The sequence below is a fragment of the Parasteatoda tepidariorum genome, chromosome 3, assembly GCF_982258835.1.
Source record: "Parasteatoda tepidariorum strain Cologne lab strain chromosome 3, Ptep-v5.0, whole genome shotgun sequence".
NCBI lineage: Eukaryota > Metazoa > Arthropoda > Arachnida > Araneae > Theridiidae > Parasteatoda > Parasteatoda tepidariorum.
Window position 1 is genome coordinate 34,370,052 of NC_141757.1, and position 21,370 is coordinate 34,391,421.

Genomic DNA, 21,370 nt, shown 5'->3' on the forward strand with positions numbered 1-21,370 from the left:
AGTGGCAATTATGAATTTTAGAACATAGAGAGATTATTTCCAGAACTTGAAATTCATTTTCAAATTATTTTAGAGGAGAGTTATTAATTGTAATAAACGTTTATTTGGGATCAAAATGAGTTAAAAATACAAAGCTTTTTTTTTTAAAAAAAAATGCTTTTAACAAATACAAGAACAAGAAACTTAAGAACTAAAATGTTCAATGCTTCACATAAATCAAAAGATTTGTAAGGTGAGTAATCAGAAAAAAGGATAAACAATGCTTGCTTTTCTTAAATTTTTTCATAAGAAAAAAGGTTCTTTCAATAAATGATTGTGAAATGTATCTTCAAGAAATATTTGATGGATAGTGCCTAAATCTTGATTGAAATCTTATATTTCTAAAAATATACAAATTGATAGCTGATATTCAGGGAAGTACTTGAATTTCCAAGTACTATGATGTAATTAGTAAAATGATAGGTAGGAGAATAAAGAGAACACAATATATATACAATATTATCATGCAATAAAATATGGCATTAAATATTGTATAGGTTTTCAATTTCTTTTAATTTTATAAAATTCATATGCATTGCAAATAGAGAGCTTTTGAGCATAAATGACTAACTCTCACATGTTTGTTGACTTTGCAGATGATATATTTTGATGACCTAACTCCCATTTGCATCGCATGGAGAAGAAAATCACGAAAACTTCCCACAGTTAGCTTTGCAGCATGGAGATTCTAGTCAATGATCCTCCTGCCAGCTGAGGATATTTCTTACGTCAACGCTGTGGTCTGTGCAAGCTGGGGGCTGAATTCGTATCGACCAGCCATCACTGGTTCTCTAGCGCTCTATTCCTTTACCTAAAACGGCTCATTGCCTCCTGGTTAAGCAATGACGTGGTGGTCAAGTTATACTCCTTTAAGCTCGAAAGTAATACCTTATCGATACCAAAAGTCAAGAAACATCATTCCGCCCTGCTATAACCCCGTTCCAAAAGTGTGTAATAAGTTTAAAAATAAATAAACAAATAAAATAAAATAAGTAAATAAAATAAAATAAAATAAAATAAATAAATAAATAAATAAATAAATAAATAAATAAATAAATAAAATAAAATAAAATAAAATAAAATAAAATAAAATAAATAAATAAATAAATAAATAAATAAATAAATAAATAAATAAATAAATAAATAAATAAAATAAAATAAAATAAAATTAAATAAGTAAATAAAATAAAAATAAATAAATAAATAAAATCCTGTTATTCATTTGCTTGAATGATACAAAAATCTTTCCCGAGAAAAATATACTCGTAGTAGTTACTTCACAATTAACTACTTAAATTTCGGTTAGCTATGGTGAGATAGTTACAATAAATAACTATTTCAATAAAACTAACTAACTCAGTGGCGCGACAGCCCATTAAGAGGGCCAAGGCCGACTGTGCCCATCTCAGTTTTCTTGACCTTGGGCTCTGGGGTGCAGGAGCATATGTTCCGGTCAGGTGGTCAGCCGAACGCGGAACCCCCAGTGTTAGTTCCCAAGCATGCTTGGTACTCATTTTATCGACCCACTGAAGGGATGAAAGGCTGAGTCGGCCTTGCCCGGCCCAAGGATCGAACCAAGGACCTGTGGCACGACAGCGCGAAGCGCTACCGCTCAGCCACCGGGCTATGTTCAATACAATACTATTTCAATACAATGTTAAAATGTAGAGTCTTGAATACCAAAACAATAGCTGACATTTCTCTTTTCCATTAGTTTGTTTTCTTTATCTATTAACAAAAATGTAGCTGAGGTTTTTCGAAAACTCCTTTTTTGTGAAATATATTGTAAGCCTGACCAGGGTGTGAAAAATTAATCTGGTCTTTCTTGTGTACCTAGATTTCTAAAGCATGTGTTGTGGCCGAAAAGTTTAACAGCTGTAAAATTCTTCACTTTGTTCGGAAGAATTCTTTCATGTTTTGTTAAAAAGCAAACGCAGCTGCTTCTTGGAAAAAGAGTTTTTTTTTTCTTCTTCTGGATAAAATTCTATTCCTCAATTGAAATCGAGACGAGTGTTACTTTACAAGTGTTTGTTGAAAAATGGCGATGCGAATTTTCACTATCTTTTTTGTCCGGCATTGAATCATCATGAAATGCAGGATGAACCGCACAGTTGGTTTTGAAAGATACAGTAAAACTGAGTTGCGAAAACTTCCAAGTTTATGTATATTCTATGGAAAACATCCGTCCTTTTTTTTCGGAAAGAATATTTTTTTTGAAACACTTTTATGCTTTGAATATCAAATTAGTTGTATTTTTACATTTATTTTACATCAATACTGACTATGTTAGAAATAAATATACTTGCATCGTAAAAGAAAAACAAATTAGTAATTTTAGTTTTCATTTAGAGGAAACTGATGGTTTTCAAAACTTTATATATAATTTTTTTTAAGGTGAAACAAATAATTCTCGCAGAAGGCCGGGATAGCCTGGTCGGTACAGCGCTGGGCGCATGTCCGAGAGTTCGTGGGTTTGAACCCCGCCGGCCGAAGACTCCCAGTGTAGTGAAGTGACTGATGCACGTTAAATCTGTCGAGTCGCAAAAGTCCTCCATGTTCCCATAGCAAATCAATACCTCTGGGGGTACTGGATTGGAGATCGATCATTCTCTGATTCAAATCAAAATTACGATCTGTGGATGAATGAATGGATGTATGAATTTGTCCGCCCTATAAACGGGTATGACGAATGGTGTGGCAGAAGTCGAATTCTTGGTCATGGATGGCGCCACTGGAAAACACGAACAATCGCTCCCTCTCTGCCTAAAACAGGCATACGTCAACATCTAACTAACCTGACGCCAAAATTAGGGACTTAGCACGCATTAAATATGTTCAGTGTTTAAAAAAGTAAGAAAAATTAAATACGGAACTCCTGATTTAGTTCTTAAATTTTGGTATGAACATTGAAAAGGTACGTTTTTTGTTGCGCCAGTTTTTTTAAATACGCATTCTGAGCTGTGTCCAATTCCTTAAACTTGTATTTCGAGTTGTGTCCAGAATTAAAACTCACTGATATTATTTTGCACAGAACAATCCAACATCAAAACAAACAGGCGAAAAATGACCAAAGGTGTATGTAGCACCATCTACTGGAAACTTTTTGAATTGAAACTAGGAATTTTGGAAAAAATTGGATTAGAAATATTTATTACGTTTCGCATGAATATTTTATGTAAAAATTGTTTCCGGCTGTACATTTTCGAAAACCGTCAATGGACACCTTGGATATGTTTTTGAGGAATAGATGATAATGTACTAATAGAAATCACACAACGTGTTCTACCACAATATTTAGATTTTATAATCCCTGACAAAAATGAAATCGTGCATATTAGGGAAATATTATTAAAGAATAACATTTTATCAATAGTAGACGATGTAAAGGAGAGCATTTAATTCTGTTTGGTTTGTCCCATTAAATTGGAAGGAGGTGAAAGATTATTATTCCTTCTTTCATTTGGTAATCCAATTGATTTTGATATTTTTAATTCAGTTTTTCTTAACCCGTTCCTTTAATCCCGTCTTTACTTTCACCATCTTGGATTTAGGTTAAATTTTTAGTTTTTGTTTTCTTGATATTTTTTTCTGTACTGTTGCGAATTTGTAAAGATGAGTATTATTTTGTGAATATTATTTTTATTAGGCTCAATATTTTCAGACTGACCTTAAATCAACAGTTTGATTGAAAAATTTGCAAGCACGTCGTGTAATTCGATCGTAATTTAGAGAGAAAATAACGCTAAACGTATTTCTTATGAAATATTCGGTTTGGAAACAATTTTGGCTATTTGGCGATCATTTTGACATCAAACGATTGTTCAGGAAAATTTGAGTTTTAAAGCGATAAGACTAATACGATATTATACGAAAGCGATAAGGTTTTACGGAGTTATACGAGTCTAGAATCATGACAAAAGTTCCGGGGTCTCCCTGTAAGGTAAGAGTGGAGATTATTAGTCTGTTTGTGACTGCTATAGTGCTCTCATTTGCGTGTCTTTTGTTAGTTCGTTGAGCTGTCTGAGGTTTTACAGCCTGTGTACTACACTGCTATTTGAGTTGTAATTGAACGCTAGAAATAGCTGTATTTTCTAGAAGATTCTACCAAAATGCTTTTGGTGTCTTAGGGTTTTTTCATTTATCTCCAATCAAAACGAACCCCTGTGCTCGGTGCAGTACTTTACAAACTTTTGATAACATGGTATTATTTGACAACACAATGTCTTTCAGAAAGGTGAAAAATTAGCGGGTAACTTTATTATATGAGGAGAAATAGTACTTGAATATTTTTAGAACGATTTGTGGTTTTGAATAATTTAAAACTACACGTTTGTTAGTTTTTAGTTGTTTAAAATTTAATTTTATTTCAGTTCAAAGTAATAAAAATAAATTCAGATGATGATAAGAAATTTATTTAACGTAAATTGCAAAAAGACAAGGATGTTTAGATAAAATTTAAAAATGACAAATATACCCTATTTAACTATTCATCAAAACCTGATTGCAGAGTTTTATCGAGGTAATTTTATATAGAGAATCTAAAATACCGCATGTCTTATTTCTTGAATTATGATTGGATTTTAAATATTTCGTAAGATATTGCTGAATAGAATAAAGATACGGAATAAGTTTATTTGGGAAAATTAAATAAAAAGGATTAAAAACATAGTTTAAAATTTTCCTCTTCGGTCTCCTCTTTGGAAATCGAGATTCGTCAAATTTCGAAAAACTTATTTTGTATTTTCCATACTTAAAGTTGCTTTCAATGAGTATATTATTTTTACTTCCCTTCTGACAGAATTTCTAAAAATGCATATTAAGAACAGTGATAAGGGGAACACAATTGTATGATAGTTCTAATATCTGTTTTAAGTATGTGTCATTTTTAATATAGTCATAGTTTCAATTCATTAAAACATTTTGTGTAAATTCAGAAATTTGAAGAGATTGATTTAAAATTCACACATTCGAATTGATTTACATTTCGAGTTATCCCATACTGTGTAATATGCGTAACTTTAGTCTGGTAACATTTACGTTTTAATAATGTACTTTCAGAAGATCTAAAATTCAAAGAGTAATCAAGAGTATAAGTGTTATTGAAATTTCTAACTACATGTAACTTTTTCTAGTATGTCCTTTGCAAATGCGTATGTGCAAATATTAATCCAACAATATTTAACGGCAAGTGCAGAAACTGAGGAGGAAGTCAAATTAAAATTTCTAATTGAGACATAAATTTTGTCATATCACCTGCATAATTTTATTCAATATACATCTAATTTGAATTTGCATATTAAAATGCTGCGACGGTGTTTAATGTTGCCATCAATGTAATCGCATTTCTTGGCTAAAATGAGGCAGCATTTTAAGGTCTCTATTTTGAAAGTATGAGCTTTTATTGAATTATCTGGTTAGTTTAATGTTTTAAGAGTAGTATTCAGAACCCAGCATGGAATTTTGACTAGATTTTTTAATCTAAGATTCCCACAATGTAAATAAACTAAATAATTTATAATCAATGGTAATTTAAAATAAAAGCAAAATTGTGCTAAGAAGCAAAATTCAGAGAGAATAAGTACTTATAATTTTAGGGATACCTTAAAAAATTACCTTTGATGTCAGTGACTCTAAATTAATTTTAATAATAGGCACTACAGGTATTGGAAGTAGTTCTGTTTTAATAAGAACCAAATATACTATTAGGTTATTTAAAAAAATAATTTCGTTTTTTCCCCAACAGAAGACTTAATCCTATTTTTATACAGTCAGCTTCAAACTTAAATCGGATAATCATTATAAATTTTGAAAACTAATACAGGAAGTCTTACTTGTGAAAAGTTCGATTGATTTTACGCATTAGTTTTTGGTTGGGACCCTTTCAAATATAGAAAATTAAAAGCAGCATTTTCGGCATATTTTACTTTTTTACTATCGAAATGGTAAAAATGCTGTTTAAACAAGAAGAAAAAATCATCCGATGTGTATGAAGAAGATGTGTTTACAGCCCGCCAGGCACCAAACTGGTTTACTAAATTTCGATGGGACCTCCCTGTCCGAACGGTATCGTCTGTCAAAAGCAGTATGAAGCGTGAAGGTGGCAGGTTTGAATCCCGTCGCAACCCAGTTGTATTCTTTGGATGTCCTTCTCTAAATTGTTCTATCTGTCCTTTTACTTAATAAAGGTTTACAAGCCTAAATTGAGCAAAAAAACCTGCAAATGTATGTAATTTGAATAAAGCGAAACAATAAAATTTCGATTGAGATGCCTAAAAATGCACTACGCCAGTTTAGGCTGATAAAGACTCAATAAAGTTATAAATTGATGCAAACTTACGAATAACAACCAATGAGATCTCTGCGATACTAAATTTGTTGAGTTCGACCGTTCGTGATATTTTGAAACGCCAATGTTTATTCGTCAAAGCACGACTAATTAGTTTCCTATGTTCTAACGGAAAGAAATTCACGCATGTCGCATTAGACGTTTATGATTTGCTTCTCAAACTTAAAGAAAATTATCCATTTTTGAGGTACATCATCATTGGAGTCGAGAAATGGGTTTTTAAAAATATTTTTAGACGGTAATACTTGGTGTCATGCTACTGCTATCAGAAAGATGGCAAAAGGTATTGGACTAGAATGGACAATATTAAATTCAATAAAATATTTATTTATTCACTATAAGAAATTAGTTTTTTATTTTCATAATCGAAAGCGAAATTACTTTCCTATTTACTCAATAATATAGGTTTAAAATTTCTTAGTGTAATAATAGGGGGGATTTTCAGTATTAATTTCTATAAACATTGTTTATTCTATAGTAGTTAAACATAATATATTAATTTAGGTACCAAGTTACCTAGTATAGGTAGTGTCGTTAATAGATAGTTCCTTGTAAATTTCTATAAACATTATCCAGAGAACGTGAATTTAGCTTGTATACTATTAATAAAGCTTAGTTTTAGAAATTCCAAAGAGAGAAACTGTATAAAAATTCGTAACGATAACGGAAAATTATTGCTTTGAATCTGAGATCAGATTTTAAATCAAACAGACTTTAAATATTCTAATGAAATTAGAGAAAACAATTATTTTAAATTGAATCCCAACATGCGTTGGATTCGAAGGTGCTGAACACAGACAGACTTTCTAGCAAAAATCGAAAGCGAATACACCTAATTATACCAGATATATTAACAAGATGTGTTTATAATAAATTTAATGAAATGCATAAGGAGGATGCGTCTAAAAAATTAAAAAGGTAAATACTGGAAAGGCATGCAAGATTTTTGTGAATTGTATAGGCATAGACCCCGAAAAGAGGTAGCAGCAAATGTTAGATTATTGACTGGCATGACTGCTTGGCAGAGCTATTGTTCAAAATAGGAGTATTCTCTACCAATGTATGTTCAGTTTGACAATTAGACACTATGAATTCGTTGAAAAAAAATTCCCAGGATGAGGAAGAGGTTACTAAATTTCATTTGAAAGTGAGAGCAATACTGAGAAATAATTGAAATTGTCCTTTGTCCCCCTTTGACTGCTTATTGTTCCTATTCAAAATTTAAATATGTAAGTTTTCACTTTTAATTGTTTGTTGTTATTTCTAATTGTTTACTTTTAATTGATTATTGTTCACTTTTATTTGTTTGTTGTTCCCTTGTAATAGTTTATTGTTCATTGCTAATTGTTTTTTTTCCGACTGCAGTGCAGTAGAGTGTCATAATTAGATTAATTTCCAAATAAAGTCATGTGCAACACGCAGAAATACCTTCGGGTGCATGTTTTAATTAGACAAGTAAAATGAATAAATGGAATACATAAGAAACTGTCTTTTACATATAATTTTGATCTCAGTATGAAGGCGTGTACTTTAACGTTATTATTTAGAATTTTTTTATTGAGTTATGAATGACATAATTTTGTGTCATTTATATCTTACATTAACAATTCGTAAGGGATATCTCGTTGAATTAGTGAGATCGGTTACAAATTATATATATCACTATGATTACTCAATAGAATCGGAATTTCTTTTCCCGTGGACATGTTATTTCGAAAAGAGTTATTATTTTTATTCTAAATAGACTGCATATGCTCCATTTTTATTCTTTAGTTCTTACAGATGAATGTGATAATCCTTTTCTTTCTAAGTAATTGCATCATCATTTTGCTCTTAATGTAATCTCTCTGAGTGTGCGACTATTAGCTTGAAATTAGATTTATTTCTATTATTTGGAATATTACTCCATTCTTGTATATTAATAATTATTTCTTTTTCATGTTCTCCTAAGAAACAATTTATATTTGACTTGATTACCTGTCATATTAAAATGATTTATTTTAGAAATTTTTATATTGGGAATTAGAGAAGCTTTTGGTAATTTGTCAACGTTAATAAACTACAGCCGAGATAATTTTTAGCTTTTGGTGAAAAAGAAATTTCAATACACAATTATTGGAGTTATTATTTATTTGAAAGGAAGTTTCATTATTACGAACAAAATGACATGTTTTTAAAGTTGCAACATAAAAATTATTGTTATTTATCTGATATTGATTATAGTTTTTTTTAAAGTTATTGAATTGATCTATTTAGAAAATTTGAGAATTATAAATAGAAAAGTATATATAAATAGAAAAGTATTTATAAATAAGAAAAAGAAGCATGAATGTAATATGCTTTGTTCAATAAAACAAAAGTGTTATTCATACTTCGTAGTCCTATTTTGAAAAAAATACATAAAACATAGTAGAAATAAAACCTTTTTCAAAATATATGTAAAAAGAAAAAGAAGCCAAAAGAGAACAAAATTAAATGGTAAGGAGTTCAATAAACTCTTTAAAAAACAAAATACCATTCCAAAACATGTTAGGTAACGCAAATAGTTATTTCCAGATTTTATTGAGTAAGAAACAGAATTCTTGAAACGTTTATTATTCACGCATAGAAGGAAAAGTAGAACAAGCGCATTTAGATTATTTAACATGTACGCAAATTATTCACGGTATATGTAGACATTTCTTAAAATACATAATATAAAGATGCATTATATAAAGTTTTTAAAAAGTAATTCAAAAAAGGAAATTTACTTTTAATTTCATTTCGGATTCAAATCACAAATTTCTCAATGTAAAATTTCTCAATTGTATTTGTGTGCCAACTTATTCAAAGTATTCACCATTAGAAGTTTTTCGTGAATTAATATAATTTTTACAAGCTTGACTTAATTTGAAGAGATAATTAGCGGTGCTAGTTTTTTAAAATTATTTTTATTGAATTTGTTAATTATGAGTGATATATACAATAATTCATTTTTAAATTTAAGTCAGAAAAAAATTTTAAAAAAAAGTTGTGATTGCTTTATTACGATCACTGGTCACTCATTGGTCAAATGCTTTTAATTTCTTGACTCTTTCTTTTGACTCTGTTAAACACCACAACATTTCAAATCATGGGTTGCAAAAACTGTCTCAATTGATGTTTGTTGTCTGATTGATTCTCATATCCTGTCTATGTGCGTGTTTCAAGACATCATAAAATACTTTTCCTTCATTAGCATTCATATTTATATTGAAATCACCATCAAGCCAGTAATTATACGTTAATAATAAAATAATATAAAAATACTTTAAATTATTATTATGTAAATACATTAAAATGCCTGCTAGTGAAAATTAAAATAAAAATCAGCAGCAGTCGCCATAGCAACGCATGCAATGACGACGCATGCGCACTATTTACTATTACTCTTGAACACAGTTGAAGAGTGTGTGGACTCCATCAAATCCAAAACAAGACCCATTTTGCCAATGGGTAAAAAATAGAAAGCCTAATTTTAGATATCTGAGAAAATACTTTTTAATGTTAATAGCGAAGAATATAGAAGGCTAATTAAAGAATAAATCAAATTAAAAGTTCATAATATTAAAACTTTATATTGTGAAAGAAATCAAAAACTATAAGCATAATTTTAAATTTCATTTTAAAAATTCATAATTTATCCTTTGAAATTTAGAATAGTTTTAAATAAATGGTGCAAAATAGTTCAAAAGATTATAAACATTTCCAAAAGCTAAAACTATTTAGTCCCAGTCCACTGAGTAAATTTTTGAATCACCTCTTTTAGTTCATCTTCAAGACAATTTATTAAATGGGAATATAATATGGAAATAGTTTAATAATAGGGAACATAATGAAATTTAAATGTAGTAAATTTTTTCCTTCACATTTTTCACAATTAAAAGACATTTTTTAAATGCTCGTTCAGTTTAATAAAGTGATGTATACTTAGTTATTTTTCTCCCCAGAGTCCACAGATACCAGAAATTATTTAATTTTTATCATCCTATCATTTATCTTTACCGACGCAGAAAGAAACTGCAGAAGACTTTTATAAATGCCGTTGCCACTACACACGATAACTTTAAGTAATTTTCGAGTCAGCATCTCTTCCCCGCGGTCTAAAAATACTTGACTATGTAATTACGAAGTAAAAGACTCGAAGCTAAAAAGAAGCACTCTTTATTAGAATACTGTTAATGACGCAGAAGTATCAGCAAAAAAACAGATTACTTATATTTTTTCTTTGCCAAGAGTCATAAAGAATACATCGAAGCCCGAGAGGATAAAAAAAAAAAAAGAGGATAAATTATCATGTCCTGAAAAGAAGCTCCGATGACGTTGAAGATTTTTTTTCCGGCTGAACAAAATTAAATTTCTTAGAGTAATTTAGTATTTATATTAAAGAAGGAGAAAATGAAAGTGATATTTAATCTTTCTGAACGATCTTTTTCTTTCTTTTTTTTCTGGCGAAATTTTTTACGAACCATGCCAAGAAATATTAGTTATTAAGAGAATGCCTTGATTGTCATGTTTGGACCACCTGAGAAGATTAAACATTTTCCCCAAGCATTAAAAAATGAACGCATTGATGTCATTAAAAAAAAGATGCGCAATTGTTTAGATAAAAATTGTATTAATTGCGTTTAATCGATCGATTATTTCCTGCTTTTCCAAACCCCTAATTTCAGATTCACAGACTTTGGCGATCTTTATACTAATGAAAACAATATTAAATACGAAAGGCCGATATTTTTTTCGCAGAATGTTGCGGCAGTTCAGAGAACGAAAATATTTCTCTGGATCAACAACAGTGGTTTATTTATCTTATTACTAGTGAAAACACTAGAAAAGACCAATCTTTTTCGAGTTTTAAGACTTTGACTAGCAAAAACATAACTAATAATCATTTTCCACCTTAAAGATATCAGCGAAATTTCGATCTCTTAAGGGATAACATCGAGACCATTGGTTGACGTTGTTTAATTATCAAATCTGTTGTTTCGATAATTAAACCTCTTAAAACATGAGACCATGAGTTAATGTTCGGCCAACGTGTAGGTGATAAAATACAGGTGCTACCAAATTTTAAGCCGGAGAATTTTAAGTATGAATCAAGATCTTGTTTCGATATTTAAACTTCTTTAGGCTTAACGTCGGGCATCAAACCATAGGATCGACCAACATGGAGGGGATAAATTAAAATTCGATAATCGAATCGCTTTATTCAAAACAAAGTAAAAATGGGTAAGACAGCTCAATGAATAAGCATAATTCACACATTCTTGTTATAATGACAGTGACTTATATAAAGTTTGTGAATTTTATAATTTTTTGATAATCGACTCCCGATATGATTGACATGGAGTGCTTTTTACTGTCAGTCCTCGAATTTTCCAGTTGTCTTCAGGATTTGGATCATTTATCTGGGGGTTCTGGGTATCTGCCCCTAGTACACAGCTTTTTTGGCCGACGTTTGTGCTGCTTTTACTTGCAGTGTCCGGCCAATTACCTCACTGGGTCCTCGTGTGTGTTCTTGGTACTTGCCTGCTGTTCTTTATTGTGCTGTTCGGATTCGATTGAATTCGACTGATTATCGATACATCAATTGAATAAAGGAAAAAAAAGGACTGAAGAATGAAGGAAATGTGTAAATGAATCAGAAAATTAGAGTATAATAAATATGAATAAATAAAAAAAGTTGGTAAATCTGTTGTTTGTGTTCTGCCAATCGACATGCAGAATTTTTGTTGCCCATTTTGAATTATAACTCACAGTTTTAATTCAAAATAGACAATAAAAATTCTATAATAGTACTCTAGGTAATATTCTTGATTAAAAAAATAATATTCTTCATAAGTAGGTAGAGTATTATAAATACTTATCTAAACTATCTTATCACGAATGTCGTAAAAGATTACATAATATTCGAAATAAAGTACTAGAATAAAGCACTTGCTTTTCACTTATACTATGTAATATCCTATTATATCTTTACACATATTCATATCTTAACAGATTTATTCGTCATTACACTTGTCCCATTTCTTTAATGCATGCTTTTGTGTAGAATATGTGAAAAAATGATTTTTATTTATTTAATTTTTATTAAATATAATCTTCAGCGTTTATTTAATCAACTGGAAAAAGAATAGAATTAAAGTTAAATAAGAAAAAAATTGAATTTTTTTTAGAATATTGTCTCAAGAATCCAATCATACTTGATGTGAATGTCAAAAGTAAACAGTCAATTTAAGATTTTTCAATATGATTTAAGCCACGTAGGAATATTTGATGGCCCTTTTCTCATTATGATTTCATCCCGGTACGGAGAGCTTGATTCGATAGACTTAAAATATCGATTAAAGCATTTTTATATCTATATTTTTTTCCATCGAAAAGGAAAAGTTCTCTGAAAGGAAAGAGTGTTGTGGAATATTAACTTGACAAGAAAGTCGATAGAAAATCGATATTTAATATAGCGTGATCAGCCTTAGTCTAGTGAAACAAAGTGTAAAAAAAGTTCTATCTATGACTTTGTGTTTCTAAATATTTGCCCTACTTGTTTGCGAAAGTCGGGGCACACGGGTAATTTTAATTTTTTATCTTAAAAGTAAATCAAGAGTTGAGGAAAATCGAAAATTGAGAAAAAGATCGAATAAACTTCTTCTTCTTATAAATAATATTAGAGTCTAAGAGGGAAGTTTTGAAATTTCTTAATATCTGTATTTAAAATAAATGTAAGGAACAAAGATATTTTTGTCCTTATGAAATAAAATGAAAATCATTTTAAATAATTTTAAGCTATCTTTAATGAATAACAAGACAATAAAATTTTATTACGAAATACAAATTCGGTATTCTATTAATAAACAATTTTAAAATTGCAAAATTTATATAAACTTTAACGCTAGAACAACTGGAGTGGTCATTTTGACTGCAAAGCAAATTTGAGAGGCAATAAGTTCTATTTGATTTTCGCGATTTTTACTAACATTTTGAGATCATTAAAAGCATTAAAGTAAAATTGCATTAGAATATATTATAAATGCATAAAAAAGGTGATTTTTCTAGAACGACCATTGCGGTCAAAATGACCGCTATAGAGATTTGAGTGTATTGCTTGAATATAGAGTGCTGTTTCTCCCCCATTGGTTATCTTTATTTTCTTCGAACAGGCGCTTTACTAGATCGCCACTGTACAAGTTTTTTTTTACAAAATAAATCCCTCCCCTGCTCGCTGTTGTTCTGCAACCACTCGTAATGGCTTTACATAATTATCGAATGTTCAGATCATTTTGAGATGAGGGCTCGCAATTGGCTTAGACATAACTAGTTTGCCCTATCATCCGAGAGAAAAAGATAAATTTTTCTGAAAAATAAAAATTCTAACTTGCATTCTATAGAAGAGAAAAATAAAAAAAAATCAATCACCAGTTCTTGCGATAAAAATTACTCTCGTAAAAATTTATGCAGTACATGAGTTAAAAAGACTAAGAAATTTGAGACTATGGAACTTATAAAATAAGTTTAGAGCAGTTTGATATAGCTGAGAAAGACAAAGACAGAAGTAGCTTGGAGAACTTGCCGTTAAGTAATTAATGGATACGTTTGTTTGTAGAAAAGAAATGTCCCAACGGACGCTTCTTTTACTATCTAAAAGCCTGTTAACCCTTGATAGGGAAAAGAAATTTCAATAGTTCTTACAATTCGGCTAAAATATAAAGAGGTCCCATTTACTAGAAAAGGTACAACTTCTTTGCACATTTTTAAAAAAAAAATGTTCTAGAACAGCATAAAAAAGCTACTATTAGATATCATTGTAAATTTAAAAAAAAAAAAAATGCCTGCATCTTGAGTATTATACATAGGTATCCAGGTGTTTACAAAGTTTACAATTGTGAGAATCTCGCTGAAAGTGTAAGTTCTTTCAATGAGTAATTTTTTTTAATGTGGAAGTGTTTCCACCAATTGAGCCGATGGTAAACGATGCTATCGATTTCAAGAATATGGCCAATTTTAGTTTTGCGAATTTTAATTTTACCTATTAAGTTAATTTTATTGAATATTCTTAGAGCTAGTAATTCTTCACAAGTTTCTCGAGAGCTCTTAATTTTAAGCATTGTTGAAGAAATGAGATAGTTATATTTTTCTACAAAGAAACTACTGACTTGCCTGTCGTTGCATTGACGGACCTGGAGGAATCAGAAAAAACTATTTCTTTTAAATGTTTATATTATCATCAACGGCATAAAGACAAAATCATATCACATGTTGCTTGGACAGGGACAGCAGCTATTCTATTTTCAAATGGTTGAACTGCCCATAAAGTTTTCATACTATCCATTAAGATGCCTGCAGCTAAAGAGCAAAGAGAAGGCGAGCTCACTATCCCCTGAGCCACCAGAGCTATTTAAATTGAAGTTTTGTTTCTCAATGTTTGCTAATTTTTTAAATTTGAAATTCAATGAAAATGGTGATGTATTTAACTCAGCCCTTAAAAAAGAAATATAAAGGGAAAAATCATTGCAGAAACTTAGCACTTACAAGCAATTATTTTGTAAAAGAAGGTTCCGATTTGTAATTTTTTTTCTATACAAAAACATGCTTTATTGCTAAACCATGTAAACGAAACTAACGCAATCTATCTTATTATCATGAAGTATTTATTGCGTGAAAGGATCGGAAAAATATTCCTGATTTTCCTATGCCATTTTGAGAAAATAAAGAAATTTGACGCATATAATAAAGTTAAAAATTAAAAACAAATTATCTATCAGTTAACTTCTTTTAACTTACTTCTTTATAAAGGATTAAGCTAGCTTGTTAAAAAGGCAAGTTTTTACTAATAATCCTAATTTATTGTTTTTACTTATATATTTATAACTGTTTATTCATTAGCAAATTGTGTATTTTTTATTTATTTGCAAATTCGGCGGTTAATGCATTCGCTGATCTGTCGAATGAGTGATCCACTGAACATTATTTCATAATTAAAAAAAAGAACAAACATCGACTTTGATCAGTTTCACTCTAAGCTAATATAAAACAAAAACTTTCAGTATTATTATTGACTCATTTTATCTAGATCCAAAATCTCTAATTTTCCAATCATTATCTTGTTTTTCCGTATTTTATTCCCTTCTTTTTCCCGTTATTCACTGTGTATATTTGCTACATTCTCTACGTAATATCAAAAGTTTTTTTCCCCAAGAGATTTGTAAATCAAAAGAATCGTATTCAACCATGAAAATGAGAGACCTCACAAAATTATCGGAGTATAACCGGGAAGTGCAGCCGATTCCTTCATATTCCATCTGATAATCATTTATTTCTTAGCTTACGGAATTTTGTAAATAGTAAAAATTCCAGTAATAACTATGAGCTGAAAGCTGGAATTTGAATTTATTCCTGGAATTCCAGCATTTGGATTATTGCTGGAATTTGAACTTTTCGCAGATAAGGACCAGAAGTTCTAACACGTGCGAGATCTTGAAGCTACCAGAAAGGTAGCCAAAGGTCATCGAATGGAATGGAAAATATTTGAATGATTAAAGTCCATTTTTTGTATCGAAAAAGTTGAATTTTATTTCCCACTAAAACTCTGAAATAACTTTCTTTTCAGTATAATAAAGCACATCTATGAATACCATAGAAAATGTTATAAGTGTACTACGGATTTTAATATCTAATAATATCTAATTGAAATGACTTTAACTGTTTGGTCATTTAGGACATTTGCAAAGAATATATATATATATATATATATATATATATATATATATATATATATATATAGAGAGAGAGAGAGAGAGAGAGAGAGCATTATAGAGAAGAGCCATTACATTACGACCACCCGGCTAATAACATTTAGGACCACCTTTAGCTCTCAAAACTGCTAGCACCCGCCGTGGCATTGATTCCACAAGGTGCTGATAGGTAGTCTGAGGTATCTGGTACCAAACGCTCACCAACTGGTCCTGCAATTCCCTCACATTGCGAGGGGATAGCGTGGCAGTACGAATTTGGTTTTCCAAGTAGGACCACAAATGCTCGATTGGATTAAGGTCAGGTGAATTTGGGGGCCAAGACATGACTTGAAAGTCACTGGATTGTTCCTCGAACCAATCCATGACGATTTGACCCTTATGACATGGTGCATTACCTTATTGATAAACACTATCCCTCTCAGGAAAAACTGTTGCCATGAATGGGTGAACCTGGTCTGGACTATGTTTAAGTAGCTTACAGACGTCAGTGATTGTTCTATGAGAATTATGGGTCCTATTGTGCCCCATGAAAACATTGTTCCTAGGAGAGAAACCATGAAAACCACCTGGGCGAGCCCATTGTTATAGATGGAGGGTGGTCATAATGTAATGGTTCTTCAATATATATATATATATATATATATATATATATATATATATATATATATATATATATATATTGAATTATAGGATAACAATTGAAATATTTGCAAATCAATTTTATAAAACAATGAACTAAGTATTGGGATGATCACCACTACAGGTATTTCTGGAAACTATAAATCAAAATTTATATTAAATAATACCTTAAACTTCTATAAAATATAACTAATATTTAAAACAAAATATAACCATTTCAATTCTTAACTTATGGAACATAAATAATATAAAATGGCCTTCTGGAAAATAAATATTTTCTCTAAATATATAGTTGAATATCAACTTTTTTGATACATGATGTATTTGGTTTATACAGGGTGCAAAGATCTCCCCACTGTAAAATGACACTCACAATGTTTTTTTTTTCCTTCCAAAAAGTTGCTGGGTTTCCTTTCGATCAAATTCTTTCTATCAAACAGCAAAAAAGAATTCTTCTAACAAAATTGAAAATTTTTTTTCTCGGCAAACTTTTTGACCAGAGCACACAACTCCGATATCTAGGTCCATAAAAAGAGGAGCGAAAGTTATTTTTCACCTCTACAAGGTAAGGTAACGGAATTTTTCAGGGTATTAGAAACTCCTTCTAAAAATAAAATGTAGCATTGCTATAACTCCATGAAATAGGGGAGTATTTTTGCTAATTTATGAGAGCGAAATAGAAAGTTTTAAAATAATGTGTCTGGTTTTAGCTGATTGATTATTGGCTTATTGTTGTTTCCTCTCTTACATTACGAACCATACAAAATTGCAATAGAGAGTTGCAATGCTTGCAGGATTTTTGCAATGCGTTAGGTTAATAGCAAATAACAACAGCAATTTCAATCTATAATTTTAGGCTTGTTGCAATGTGTACAGTTACCTTTAAGCTTATTACAAAATACTCAAAGAAGGATTCAATCAGCTTGAATTTACGCTAGACTTATTACAATGAGCCTGAGCGAATCATTAGATTATTTCAAAATTGAATGTTAGTAGGTGGCATGCAGACATGACAGTCCATTTTTTCTTCTCTCTACTCTGCAAATGAAGCCACGAATTAGTGTTTATTTAGAGTTTTTCTAATTAGTTCAAGACCGTGACGTGGTCATACGCGATCATGCTATTCTCCGTTCATGGCCTTCGGTATCATGTAAGAAAAATAGCCTTTCTGACTCCAGATGCCCAAGATCAAACAGATGTGATCTCGCATAACATCTCGTATTCGTAAGGACACGTGCGGGCTTGGGAAAGTGCTTCTGTCACTCTTCGCTGGTTTTGAATGGCTTAGTGGCGTTGGTTTCTTTCAATCATTAATAATATTATTTTCAGTTCTTATGGTTGAGATTTTCACTTATCTTAATCGTCCTGTTTTTCGGCATCTGACTGCATTTTTTGTGGAAGGGAAATTTTTTAAAACTTAATAAGTGCAATGGAATATACCGATACGAAGGATTTCATAGGAAGCATTTCATAGACACTGGTTTACTTTAAACTTATTCTTTTTACCTGAATTATTTTTAAGAAGCCTTCAGTTCACTCGGTACATTTTAATTAAGGCAATTTAAGTAATTTGAATCCTCTAGATCAGCAATTAATCAACAGTATTTTGTGGAACTCTAGTATTCCAAAGGGAATTCCAATTCTAGAATACACTGGGATTCCGAGAATTATGACTTATTTTTCAACAAGCTCTTATTTTCAAAACTTGTAATAAATTGAAATCCAAATAATTATTATTTATTTAATATTTTGGTTAGTTTCATGAAATTATTCAATTACAATGCTTAGAAGGAAGATTAACAAAAATTGTTTCTTTATAATAACAGTACAATGAATGAAATATGTAAAGAATACGTATCCATGAAAAATTGTATTAATCCTTCGCAACGAATGAAATTAACCAAAGGCAGATATTAAGAAGTATGTTTTTCTGATGGACGCTTCTTGTTCTCAACTCTAATTCCGTCCATTTTCCGTTTTATTTTAACCACAACTATCATTCAGCCCATTCATTTTCAACTTATCTCTGGCATAAAACTCAATTTTATGACTGATATTTATAAAACGATAGGACGAAAAAAAATTCATTCATTAAATATTTTTAAAACAGTTATGGAATTTTAACAATCACATATTTTTGAAATAATTAACAGGTTTTCGTTAGTTGATATCATACCTTAATGCTCATGGAATTTATTCATTGCGCATCGGTTTTCAGCTAAAAGTAGGTCGATCATTTAAAATTACACAACCGAAATATTTGAGAACATGACTCTAGATATTCGTAAAGTAGTCGAAATTTCGATTGCTTATAAATTTTACTTGGCGATAAATGACGATGTGTACAGTGCGATGAAAAAAAATGCACCACCCTGAATAACTTTTGATCTAATGATTGGATTTACACGTTCTAGGACTCATTCTTAATGGCTTGCGGAGGTGACCTTAAACTTGCTAATTAATAAGTGCCGACGATATTTTAAATTACGAAATCAGAAACAGAAACGTACTTTCTCTTAATAAACATGCCTTTTTTCGACGGATTCGGATTTCTGAGCCCCAAATTTTAAAACTATAGAATGGGAAATATGGTCCCAATTGTTTAGTCGGGTCTTCTTAAAAATAGTTCAGGAGTTTGGTCAGAAATAGTTTGGAGCGCCCTCTTGATCAAACTATGGGGACCATATTTACCAGATTGCGGATACTAATTATATTTTGGGGTGAGAATCCGACCATTAGATCAAAAGTTATTCAGGGTGGTCCGTCTTTTATTCGTGATTTGTACTTATAGTGTTTAATTTATCATTGTACTGTCAGATAAAATTTAAGTTCCCTAACGATTATAAAAATTGATCGGATTTTTGATTGACAATAAACTCTATCTGGTAATAAAATAGCGACAAACTCTGATTACAGTTCTCTGAAAACTACTGAAATATGTTTGTCCATCAGACACAAAAATGATTCTGAAATATGAGCTTCTATTTAGTTAGTTAGGAGTCGAAATTTTGATTTCAAGAATCTAACGTTACATAGCGAGTTCTTAAAACCTTCACATAAAATAACATAAAGTAACATAATAATAATGAAAAGTATCAGTTTTGCTAATCATTTATAAGTCATTGTAAATTTAGGAAATATTCTAGAAGAAAAAATATGAAAAGTTTTATTTTTCAAAATTCTCACATAAACTTGCTTTCTAAGTAGCACGAACAACTGTATTTGTTAAATGTTATAGTCACTATGAACTGAAATGTGAGTTTTCAGCCATTTTTTTAATATTGGCTTTAAAATAGAAACAAAAATGGCACTATTGTATAAATGCATTTATAGAATCTCTATTAATATTTTAGTTTCGGTATTAAATTACAAATGTTTTAGAGTGAAATCATTTAAAACTAACTTTACATTAAAATTTTCTGCCTTTTTTTTCATTTCCAAATAGTGTGTATAACTTAATGAGTAAAATGCTACATAGCCTTTGAAATAACTTTTGCATAATTTTCTAGACTATTTTATTTTCAAAATAAATTTTAAAACTGGAACAAATACTATATTTTATCTATAAATCTAGCAAAGTTTGTACCTATCTATACCTTACTCTTTGGCTCTTTCAATTTTTTTTTCTTAAAGTAAACACTTTCTGAATTCTTCTCCAAAAAATAAACGATAGAAAAAAAAACACTTCCCTACTTTTTAGCTCTAAAAGCATTCTTTTAAAGTAAGGCATTTCTTACCTTTTTGTTTATCGAAAGCGGCGTAAATTTTGGCGCAAGTTCCAACGCCTATAAGCTCCTGCAGCTCAAATCTACTCCCTGGAGTGGGCAACTCTTCCAGGTGCATAAACTGACTGACTGGGTCCATGGATTTCCTCCTCGTGGAACAAGAAGATTCTTTCGGATCTTGAAGCATCTTTTGGAAGAAAGTATTCCACTCTGGAATCAAATTTACAGTTCCTGGGGACACTTGAGTATTAAATCAGTTCTGGAACTAAACTCCCTCTGTTTGCCTTTGTTTCTTATTCTCTTTCTTTTTTTCGCTCCTTCAGAGTTGAAAAGGTTTTAAGGATAAATTAAGTCCATACAAAAATCAGCAATGTCGTTTATATGAAGTTAATTGCATGCCAAAGACGGCGGAAGAATTGTTTACGGCTTTTGTATAATTAATTGAATGCCAGCAGACAGACTGGCTCCTGTTAATGATTCGCTGATCATTCGCACTAATTAGACGCTTGGATTGTGTTTCCACCTGAGGGAGATCTGATGATTGGGTGAGGAGAGGTCATTTCTCGGTGCACTTTCACTCCCAGGAGCCCTTGTTTTGCAAGCACGCGGAGCTGTCGGATTATTCCAATTGGTGATACAATTAGGTCCAAACTATGGCTTCTTCTTTTCTCTCCTTCTATGGATTAGGGACGGTTCACAAATGGCTTCATTTGAATTTATATGGATCATTATCATAAGCTTCGATCAGAAAAAAACTATTTTTAAATTAAGAACTATTTGAAACAAGAAGGATATGGATGAGGAACGTGGAAAGTTTGGCAGGTTTTTTGCAAAATTTTTGTCATTAATTT

The 21,370-nt window shown here is 30.6% G+C and overlaps 1 protein-coding gene across 1 annotated transcript in view; it reads right to left on the reverse strand.

The window, feature by feature from the left end:
* The window catches only part of ninaC (STKc_myosinIII_N_like and MYSc_Myo21 domain-containing protein ninaC), a 171,473-nt gene extending 150,341 nt beyond the window's left edge, over positions 1-21,132 (reverse strand). Inside the window, exon 1 of the mRNA XM_043046374.3 lies at positions 20,532-21,132. Within this exon, the coding sequence (XP_042902308.2) occupies positions 20,532-20,706 (175 nt within the window). The 5' untranslated portion in view covers positions 20,707-21,132. The remainder of the gene's footprint in view (positions 1-20,531) is intronic.
* Positions 21,133-21,370: the final 238 nt, after the last annotated feature.